Here is a 12,057-nt window from a genome sequence, read left to right on the forward strand (position 1 = left end):
GATTCCTTTTATTTCTTTTCCTTCTCTGATTGCTGTTACTAAAACTTCCAAAACTATGTTGAATAATAGTGGTGAGAGTGGGCAACCTTGTCTTGTTCCTGATCTTAGTGGAAATGGTTTCAGTTTTTCACCATTGAGAACGATGTTGGCTGTGGGTTTGTCATATATGGCCTTTATTATGTCAGGGTAAGTTCCCTCTATGCCTACTTTCTGGAGGGTTTTTATCATAAATGGGTGTTGAATTTTGTCTAAAGCTTTTTCTGCATCTATTGAGATGATCATATGGTTTTTATCCTTCAGTTTGTTAATATGGTGTATCACATTGATTGATTTGGGTATACTGAAGAATTCTTGCATTCCTGGGATAAACCCCACTTGATCATGGTGTATGATCATTTTAATGTGCTGTTGGATTCTCTCTGCTAGTATTTTTTTTAAAATTTTTTATTTATTTATTTATGGCTGTGTTGGGTCTTCGTTTCTGTGCTAGGGCTTTCTCTAGTTGTGGCAAGTGGGGGCCACTCTTCATCGCGGTGCGTGGGCCTCTCACTATCGCAGCCTCTCTTGTTGCAGAGCAGAGGCTCCAGATGCGCAAGCTCAGTAATTGTGGCTCACGGGGCCCAGCTGCTCCGTGGCATGTGGGATCTTCCCAGACCAGGGCTCGAACCCGTGTCCCCTGCATTGGCAGGCAGATTCTCAACCACTGCGCCACCAGGGAAGCCCTCTTTGCTAGTATTTTGTTGAGAATTTTTGCATTTATGTTCATCAGTGATATTGGCCTGTAGTTTTCTTAATATCAGAAAACACAAACAACCCAATCCAAAAATGGTCAGAAGACCTAAATAGACATTTCTCCAAAGAAGATATACAGATTGTCAAAAAACACATGAAAGGATGCTTAGCATCACTAATCATTAGAGAAATGCAAATCAAAACTACAGTGAGGTATCACCTCACACCGGTCAGAATAGCCATCATCAAAAAATCTAGAAACAATAAATGCTGGAGAGGGTGTGGAGAAAAGGGAACCCTCTTGCACTGTTGGTGGGAATGTAAATTGATACAGCCACTATGGAGAACAGTATGGGGGTTCCTTAAAAAACTAAAAACAGAACTACCATATGACCCAGCAATCCCACTACTGGGCATATACCCTGAGAAAACCATAATTCAAAAAGTCATTCACCACAATGTTCACTGCAGTTCTATTTACAATAGCCAGGACATGGAAGCAACCAAAGTGTCCACTGACAGATGAATGGATAACGAAGATGTGGCACATATATACAATGGAATATTATTCAGCCATAAGAAGAAACGAAATTGGGTTATTTGTAGTGAGGTGGATGGACCTGGAGTCTGTCCTACAGAGGGAAGTAAGTCAGAAAGAGAAAAACAAATACCATAGGCTAACACATATATATGGAATCTAAAAAAAAAAAAAAGGTTCTGAAGAACCTAGGGACAGGACAGGAATAAAGACGCATACATAGAGAATGGACTTGAGGACATGGGGAGAAGGAAGGGTAAGCTGGGACAAAGTGAGAGAGTGGCATTGACATATATACACTACCAAATGTAAAATAGATAGCTAGTGGGAAGCAGCCACATAGCACAGGGAGATCAGCTCCATGCTTTGTGACCTCCTAGAGGGGTGGGATAGGGAGGGTGGAAGGGAGATGCAAGAGGGAGGGGATATGGGGACATATGTATACTTATAGCTGATATATATGTATACGTTTAGCTGATTCACTTTGTTATACAGCAGAAACTAACACAACATTGTAAAGCAATTATACTCCAATAAAGATGTTAAAAAAAAAGTACACACACACACACAAAAGACCCTTTATGATATGATACCAACATTCTCAGTGAAATCTACCTTTCTCTCCATTCTACTCTAACGTGACCTAAAATATGCCCAAACTTGGAACACTGTTTGACTTCAAATCATGCAAAAAATGTTGCAAGAGGAACAGCACCAAATTCAAAGTCATTATAAATGGTATGGAATGGATGCAATGGGGGTATCAAAGCCAGAAACATCATATCTGGTTTGGGCAGGGGTTGGGGTAAAGAAAGACTTCATGAAGCAGGCACAAATCAGGTAAGGCTAGAATGATGGGCAGGATTTCAATAAACATTTATTGAATGCCTACTATATGCCAGACACCATGCTAGGATATGGAAAGGGTGACAGAGAAGGTGGGGGGTGGTGACAAAGAAAGAGAGGTTGAATTCCAGGCAGAGGGACCCATATGGGCATAATAACAGAAATCATGAAGTGCTCAGAAAACAACAAATGAACAATCTGGCTTAGCTAACACCCAAAGAACATATTAGAGAATAGTGAGCCTTGAAAGAGATTACAGCTAACTTTTAAAAATCATTCATCAACATGTACTGTGCACTTGCCCTACATTCAAGACTTTGTTCCAGCACTCGTGAATACAAAGATGAGTAAGACATAAAATCTGTGTCCAAAGAATTATCAATTTAGTGGAGAAAGACACAAATGCAAATGCCGATACCAAAACACAAACTCTAAGAACAATTCTCAAAGGACAATAAGGAGTTCTGAGAACACAAAATCATTTGAGGCTAAATCTCTCTGGAGGATCTGAGAGGGCTTCGTGGAAGAAGAGGAAGTTGAAGAAAGCCTTAAAAAGCAAGGAATGGTAATGGCAGGGGTTGTATCCTAGCAAAGAACAACACATGCCATGGCACAAGTAAAGCAAAGTGTAAAGCATATAGGGGACCCAATTTATTAGCTCCAACTGTAGCATAGGCTACAACGAAGATCAAGAAGTGGAGAGGATTGGAAAGGCAAGCTGAGAGTGGGGGAAGATTGGAGAAGAATCATGGAGATCAATGAAGGCCAGATGAGGATATGGAACTTCAATAGGCAACAGCCAGGCATACAAGTTTCTGAGCAGGAAGATAATGTTACAGCAAAAAACTAAAAAGGAATGCCAACAGGATTGGAACTATGGCAAATAAAACTTCATGTCAGATGAATATAAAATATAAAAGGCATTATTCTTAGTGCACCATTCAACTTATATTTATTTTCCAAATTTGCTCAAAAACAGGATTAGAAATCAGTTTGTTTTATTCTATTTTTATAATTATACTATTTAGATTCATATGCACCTTGAAACAACTAATATTTTCAGTGTAGATTTTGACATAAAAGACTGAATGGGCAACATGGAGAAATTTAAAAAGAGCAGGTTGGGACAATGTGTCTTTTGCATTGTCTCTTACAAAGAAAGGGCCCAGACTAGTTAACAGAAAGCCCTACTTTCTTTGGGCATCTCTGTCTCTGTGGGTGCCTTTTGGTTTTGGTTTCATGAATTCAAAAACTAAAACTTATGCAGCTGAAATGAACAACAACCCTACATAACCTACCAGCTGAGAAAAACAAAAGAATTATTCCTTTTTTTGGAGACAGGTTTAAAATGCTTTTCATAGCTCAGTGCAAGAAGAAAATTCCTTACTGGCAGGATAAGTTTCTAAATATAAATTAATAAAGAGACCTTCTAGATTGAGTTGTTATGAGTTGGGTTTTCTGAAGAACTCATGTTACTTAGAGACATTGACCCACAAAGCAAATAGGTCAGATGCTAAAGTATAAAGACGTAACAGCCATCTTAAAGAATTTCTTAAACAAATGCAACTTATTAATATAGTTGATATAAAGAAAATACGCTAAACAATAGTACTTAAATGACGTGATTCAGGTAGAATTTTTTCAAATAGAAATACTATATATTGGTTCAGGGTTTTTTTTTTTTCCCTATTCTTTTTCAAATTCTTTTCCCATTTTGGTTATTACAGAATATTGAGCAGAGTTCCCTGTGCTATACAGTAGGTACTTGTTGGTTATCTATTTTAAATATTGCAGTGTGTACATGTCAATCCCAAACTCCCAGTCTATCCCTCCCCCCAACCCTTCCCAATACTGGTCCAGTTTTAAAGTGCTAAATTAACTAACAGGAAGTAACGTATAATACTTGCCCCCAACATTTGTAAAATAATTTACAGTTTTCAAAAACTTTCATAAATATCTACTCAGTCACCATGTATTGACTGAGTGTCCAATACTTAAAATACCCTTATTCAGAACAACAAATAATTCTGACCTTGTTCTGTAGGAAATGGTTCTCCAAGTCCACCTTTTCAAATTGATCAGGTATCTGTTGACTGGTGCCATTGAAATTAACTGGAAATCCCTCACAAACTTCCCAACTAAGAAAATAAAATATTTAATTGTTCTTGTTAGAATAAAATGAGTTTAATTTTAGTACTCTTTAGCATAATAATTTATGCATCTTATACTCTTCTAGTGAGAGAAAAACCAGTGTATAGTCCATAGTCTTTTTAAATGGAAATTTGTAAAGTATCTTGGTATTTACCACTGGGAAAGGGAAGGCTTTAAATTTTTTCCTTACAATTATTTTTAATACTGGGGTGGGGGGTGGGATTCTATGCCTAATTGATTATTAATAGAACAAAGACACAAAAAATAATTTTTAATCTTACAGAATCACTCACGGTGGAGACCATCATCACTGTTAAAATTATAGTCTAAATACACTGGTCTATAAATAATAAAGGATGCTTTTATAACAGTTGTGTTAAGAACATTAGTTTGGTATTTTTAAGAGTCTTTTAAGAGGCAGCACATTCTAGAGGGTACATGGACAAACCACAAACTGGAAGGGTTGGTCTCATTCTTAGCTCAGCCAAATCACTTATTTTAAAAGTGAGCCAATTCTTATCCTAAAGAAAATCACCTAGATCAACACTGATACGTTAAGATATACCATACAGCATGCTATTCAACAGAAAACAGTTCTGGGAATGGTGATAGTATTTTTTTTTCAGTAGTCTGAGAAATATAAATAAGAGTATGATGACTAAGATTTCCAATGATCCGCTTGAGAGTATACAAAGAAAATTCAAATGGAATCCAAAAATTAAGTACATTATCTTCAAATAAGTTTGTGTTCAATAAGGGAAGTTTCACATTGTTATACTTAGGGAATTAGATCTAATTTAAATCCATTCATTAAAACAGTATTCATTGCAACTAGGGAAGTAAAATTAAGAAGCAGTACATAAATTAAAAATTAAACTCCTAACTAAAGACTGAAGCGGAAGGCAAGTTTAACAGCTTAGAGAAAGATTATTGCACACGAAATAAATCTTCTCATAAGTGAAAATGCTTATAAAAAAGAGTGCTGAGTTATATTCTATCTATAAAGAGAAAAAGACAAAACATTATAATCTTGTCTGGAAAGTGCAGGCAATCATTGGGGGATGGAGAAGACCAAAGAGTCTGTCTTTCTAGACATATTTAGCAATAGGTTGACACTAGCTAGACAGAGTGACCTCGTCAGACTGCTTTTCATTCTCTGGATCTGCCCTCCATTTCAGCCTTTTTACCTGTATATTAAGGAAAGTTGTAATTTGTTAAATTACAAAATATTAAAGTTAGATGGGACCTTATAGATACATCACCTAATCCAACATGGTATCAGTATCGTGCTGCAATGTCCAATATGGTAGCCACGAGCCACATATTCCAACTTAAATTAAAATTAATTTAATTAAACAAAATTTAAAATTCAATTCCTCAGTCACACTAGTCACATTTCAAGTGCTCAATGTCATAAAGTTTGTTTCCATCATCATAGAAAGTTCTATTAGACAGTGCTGGATAGGGGTTAAGCCCTCAGTTCTTAAGAAAGACAATCTGGGTTAGAATCCTAGCTCTATCATGTGCAAGTTGTGTGACTGGGCAAATGACTTTGCCCTTCCGTGGCAGAGTTTCTGTCTCCTTAAAATGGAGTAACAATAAGCTAATAAGCAATGATGGGATTAAAATAATTGTTTTGAGGATGAAATAGGTTCTTACCCAATTCATTTAGAGCTGTGCCTGGCCTATGGTCAACACTCAATAACTGCTGGGTTTTATTATTAACCCATAGGAAACTGACACCCATGTGCTCATAGACAATCATGAGCAGATATGGGGTTAGTGCCCAGATCTTCTTCTTTAAAAAAAATATTTATTTATTTGTTTTGGCTGCACAGGGTCTTAGTTGCAGTGTAAGGGATCTTTAGTTGCGGCACGCGGGATCTAGCTCCCTGACCAGGGATCGAACCCGGCCCCCAAGAATTGGGAGCACAGAGTCTTAACCACTGGACCACCAGGGAAGTCCCAGTGCCCAGATCTTCTAACTCCTGCTCTTCTTCTCACTATGCCACCAAGCCTCCAGCATATTGCTTTTGTTTTCAATTTATCATCATCAAATGAGATGCTTAAACATGAACACTCATATGAGAAAACATATTATTTAATACTTTAATTATTCCATTCAAAACTATTAATTTAGAAACATCCACTAAAAACAATTTTTACATTTCAAATAAAATCGTTACCTTTGCAAAGCAGAAAGTATACTATGCTCATTGCCCCATATGTTTCTTAAAACTCAAGGAAAGTTAATGATAAGTCTTTTAAGCACTAGCTCATTATATCATGAAATAAGTCAATAAACTAAATTGCTTATTTAAGATGATTTAAAGAACATCTTTTAGTGTTTAAATCTCACTCTGGGAAAACTGAATTAGGTGATTCAGATTGCTTTAATGGAACACTTGCTAATTTACTTGTCACATCCCAGTAGAACAGCATTAGGATCCAAGAAGGTTTTATATGCAACTGTAATGCCACCTCTGGCAAATGCAGTCACCTGGTCAAAGGTCAAACCCAAAACAGGGTTTAGTGGAGATCTGAAAAATGGAAAAAAACATCAAATCTATCTGCAAAATTATACAAACACTGAAATTTGAGTACAGATAAACAATAAAACATACCATATCCATGTCTAATAAAATCCAGAAATAAGTGAATTTCCTATTATACAGCACTATTGTTGGTATCCTATACTGATACCTGACATGCACATTTTAGTTTATTTGTTTGATTTATAATATGCAAAGGATAGTTGCAACACATGTAATTTTTAAAAATAATTTCAGTAATAAAAGCGAAGTATTTAGTTGAGAAAAACAACCAACTGTCATTCCTGTAATGTTCATTTTTCATGTATAACTACAATGCAATACACCCATGATGATCTTTGGAGCTTATAATCAAATTAATCCTTCATATTTGGCTACAAACAACTATTTTTTTGTGAGCTTACTAAATACTACGCTGATTTGATTTGTCATATTACATACTGTTAGGTACATTGTTTTAAGTTAATTTCATTATATGAGAATTAAAATCAAATGGAAAACAGATCTTAAATAAAAAGGATGGCCACTATGTCAATTATGAGCCATTTTGTTTTTGAAATTGGTGACAAACAGTTGCTCTTCAACGTTAGAGGCATAGGATCAATCACATCACCTGTGTAGTATTGCTAAAAATATTTAAACTGAATCTAATCATGAGAAAACACTCACACAGGTCTAGAATGTGGGACATTCTACAAGAAAAGTGCCTGAACTCTTCAAAAAGAAAACCAATGTCATGAAAAATAAAACAAAAGATGGTGGAATATTCTACATTACAGAGAACTAAAGAAAATAACTAAATGCAACAGATGAAGCTTATTTGGATAGTGGATTACAAAAAAAGCTCTAAAGCAGATTTTGGGTAGTATGAACATAGGTTACATATTAGACAATGTTATATTATTGTTGACTGTGTTAGATATTATACTGTGGTGATAGAGAAGAACATCCTGTTCTTCAGTTATGTGACCTGCAGCATTTAGGAGTAAAACTTTATGATTGTGTGGAATTAATTCCAAACAGTTCAAAAGAGAGAGAAAGGAGACATAAGAGAGGTAAAACAAATATGGCAAAATCCTTAAATTGCTGAACCTAGGTGAAGGATATATAAATCTTCATTGTATCAAGTCTTCTGTAGATTGGATATTTTTCAAAATAAAAATTGGGAGAAAAACAATTAAAGGACTCAAAATAGAAGCAGATATTAGCAAAATCACCTTTTGCAAAAGAGTAACCTGACCCCCCATATCAACATGTATTAGACACGTTAGAATTTCTCCCTGAAAATGAATATCATTTACTTAGTACATATTGCACATTTTCTCAACTTTCTCATTTTCTCAATATATTTTAACTAGATGGAAATAACTTTTTTGACATTAACTTGGAAGTTTCAATAGTAGCAAAATGCTATAATGGTTCCCTAATGCCTCATATTGGATTCAAAACCAGAAAAAAATAATACATTATGCTATTAAAATAGCTATGATATACAAACAAATATACACACTTATAAATTCTGCCAGCTACAATCCTCAGTTGATTTTAGAATATTCCAGATACTTAGTAATTTTTGTTACTTCACAAATATGATCCAATTAATCAAGAACAAGTATTTGATCATATTAAAATACTGTATTATAGCAAACATCATTAAAAACATCATAGTCAGTCATTGCTTTCACTTTAACAATTATATTTAAGAAGAAATTATTAGACACATTTTATTAAAGCCTTTCCTTGTAATTGGAAGAGCTTGCTAAATTATACAAGAATTCTTGCCGCTTTAAAATTCATCGCTATTTTTATCATTGTAAAAATAATTCTCACAATGTAATTAAATTATATTTCGAAATCTGCCTATTGAAGAAGCACCATTCCTTACAGATATTTTTTAGTTTTATAAATTACACAGCATAAGATACTAGTAAGCATTTTAATTTTACTCTAATGGGACAGATGAAAGATTTTGTAATATGCTACCCACAACAAATCCTACCAATGTCTCCCAAAACCTTCATGGATTTCTGAGTAGATTTGTTTTCTTTGAAATTTTGACTATTAGAATACACAGTAAATCTAATCAGCTCCTAGTTCTGTCTATGCTATTTTTGTTAAAATTAGTGTATGATCAATTATATTCTACAAGCACTATTTCCCCTACTCTGTTCTACATATAAAGAGCTGAAAACGAAACAAAACAAAAAGATTAAAAGTAGACAGAAAAGTGTGTTTAAGTTTCCTGACAAGCAGCTTCAGAGTTCATCTGGATGTGTCCTGTCAAAATATGCATAAATTTCCAAGATATTCCACACAACAGCCAGACTCATCAGTGCCTGCAGACTGAAGCCTTTTTCTTTTCTTGGGAACACAGATAATTTTATGCAGGAATTTACCAATCTACAAAAATTTACACAATGCTCAGTAATAACCAGTAATTATTGTGGGATAATGTAAGGTGCTTTTGAGGAATATAACTTTGATAGGATAGGGTTTACAAGCTTTACCAATTTATCTTTGGCTGTCCTGTCATTGGAGCTTAAAAGGTTAAGACTTTATTTGTGAAAACATAGAGAGATAGTGGGGAATCATGTTGTCTACAGCTTCATAAATCTTGCTTAAGATCCTTTTCAATTACCATCCATTTCTCCTTTAAAAAGGGACAAAAAAATAGAGGAGTGGAAGCAGGTCAGGGCAGTGTGCGACAATGACAGTGTGATGGGCTTGGGCCCCCGTGGCGTTTCCATCTGCTATCATTAAGGTGACTACTCAGACATGAACAAATCCCACTTGCTGTGCTGACAGGCAGACTTCAAGAACTATGACAAGGCATTAAGACAGAAAGTCAGGGGGGTGGGGGACAGAGAGAGAGAGATGTCATATCCCACAAACAATACTGCCTCACAAAAAAAAACGCCCCTGGAATTTTACTGGAATTCAAAATAATTTTTTTTTTTAAAAAAGGGTGCTACTTGGCTTCTCAACTCTCCTTTTAAATTAGCTTGTCCCAGAAAGATTGAGAATAAACACCTTGCTCCTACCTGTACGCTTTACCGTAAGAGACCCAAATTTTTTGCTCATTCTTCAGCGACAGTGGATTCTTAATTTCTTGACCGTGCTCGTCGAAAAGCCGGATTGAAGAAAAATTGAGGCCTGGTGGGTTGATGGAAGAACCTTGAAGTCTTCGATGAATCTTGAAAAGTAACTGGTGGGGGGGCGGGGTGTGGAAATGAAGAAGAAAAAGAAATAACGTAAAATGTGAACACCTGTGATAAACTGTCTCTACTCTGTAACAGAGGAAGTCCAAACAAATGATAATTAAATTCATACAGAATGTTAAAAGAAGTGTGAAATGACGGCAATGTTTAGCTCGGTGTAAAGTAACAAAATGAGCATGGGCTTTTAACCAGCAGGGGGTGCCACAGGCTCGTGATTGAGCTCTGACCCTTTGGCACGGGGATGGAAAGCAGATGTGACAGTCTTACAGAAAGAGCATTTAGCTTCTACACACGGTACCGGTCCTCTTTGATAAGAGTTATGCTTTTCTTGTCTGAGCTACACATTCTGTTGGGTCCTTCCAGAGTATGTTCAAGTTTTACAATCAGCAATCTCCCATCACCGAGACTAACCTCAGGTAACCAACGGTGGAACAATCCACCACTGACAGGATTGCAAAAATAAACATGACTTTCCGGCTTACGCCAATTCACTTAGAAGAACTCTTCCTGGATGTATTAATTAAGAGCTCTGCAGAAGCTTGCGAGCGGCTTCAATAATGGATGTTTTCAAGTTGTAAATAAGATGTAATCGAAGAGTGAAGTATGAAATGCTATCATTTAATATGTTAAATAATAGCATTGCCTGTGTTTGCTTCTATCTTATACTTAGAATCTCTAAATTATAAAGATATTTCTAACTGAAGGCATATTTCAAATGAAAGTAAATCTGGCTGAACTGTGTTGCACATGGACTTTTAAAAGATATTTTTCATCATTATCTGTCACCTTTGTTTGAGTGTTTAGGCCTCTGCTCTTTCCCGCTCTGTGCCCCAACTATCCATCACTCTGTTTTCCCCCCAGCCCTCTGTCACAGGCTTCCTTTTCTTCTCTGCCTTGTCAGTTCTTGTGTCTCTCAATTTCTTGTTACTCTGTAATCTCGGCAGGGATGCGGATATAGTTGTAGCCTTTTCTTGCCTAGCTGCTGTTCAGGGTGCCTTTTTTGCTCCTTCTATTAATTCCCATTGAAGGTATATTGAGACGTGCTAAATGCCGAGGCCCAGAGAAAAGGAAAGGCGCAAGCCTGTCATATATCTCCAGTTTCCTCACCTATTGGCTATAAACTCTTTACCGAGTAAAATATTTTCTATGACCAGCAACTGTATCTATAGAAGGCCTAAGGCTTAGGCTTTGCCCTAATTAGGGATAAATAATCTTATCCCCAACTTCATCAGCTTTATGTTGTTTTTATCAGCTCTGCACTGACCAGATTTTTTAGCCTTGAGCATCAGAAGGGCTGAAAATGATGATACATCAGACTTTCCTTTCATTAAAGTTAATACTTTTCATCCAGCATAGCCAAGTCCTTTGAGTTAAAAATAATGATTACTATTCTCTTTAGGAATACAATAGGCAAAGTGTTAGAATAGTAAAAATCTGTGTTTTGTTTTTCCACTGGAACCACAAAAAGTTTTGAAATCCATGGACTGTATTTATAAAGCCCTACATTTATTTCTGTGTGGTCTCAGCCCTTGAGCTTATTTTTTGTGGCTTTGCTATTATTTCAGAAAACAAGTATTGTTGATCGTTTTTTAAATCACAGTGATTTTGCTTTATAGGCATCTCCTTTTTTGTAAAGGGGGAAGATATAAAAAATTTAAGGCCTGATCCAGGAGATAAATAAGTACACAAAGAACAGGAGTGTGTGGTAGAGAAGGGATGTGAACACCTGACCACTTAACCAAATTCACTTTCACAGGAGTTGCATTGCAATCTCTATTTTCTCAACTTGGCAACACACTGCATTTTAGGTGTTCAAAGATGAGCATTCGACAGCCTACAGGAGGTAAGGCCTCAGTGTCTTTCATCTCTAGGTCATTGGTGAGGGCTGGGCTATAGTGACCAAAAATAGTGATAATCTTCACCCATTTATCTTTAAAGTTGTCATCACCAGGTCTTTATAGGATAAGAATTTGTTCAGGGACTTGAGAAGAGTGTAAAACATCTTAGGCTAGTGATTGAG

The 12,057-nt window shown here is 36.0% G+C and overlaps 1 protein-coding gene across 5 annotated transcripts in view; it reads right to left on the bottom strand.

Moving 5' to 3' along the window:
• Positions 1-12,057, bottom strand: part of DCDC1 (doublecortin domain containing 1) — a 476,122-nt gene that overhangs the window by 222,425 nt on the left and 241,640 nt on the right. For all 5 annotated transcript variants that reach the window (XM_068555102.1, XM_068555097.1, XM_068555098.1 and 2 more), the window contains 3 exons: positions 9,861-10,024; positions 6,685-6,807; positions 4,149-4,254 (listed from right to left, as the gene is read on the bottom strand). In XM_068555102.1, the coding sequence (XP_068411203.1) occupies positions 4,149-4,254; positions 6,685-6,807; positions 9,861-10,024 (393 nt within the window). The remainder of the gene's footprint in view (positions 1-4,148; positions 4,255-6,684; positions 6,808-9,860; positions 10,025-12,057) is intronic.

Source organism: Eschrichtius robustus, chromosome 11 (genome assembly GCF_028021215.1).
Source record: "Eschrichtius robustus isolate mEscRob2 chromosome 11, mEscRob2.pri, whole genome shotgun sequence".
In the NCBI taxonomy this organism is placed as follows: Eukaryota; Metazoa; Chordata; class Mammalia; order Artiodactyla; family Eschrichtiidae; genus Eschrichtius; species Eschrichtius robustus.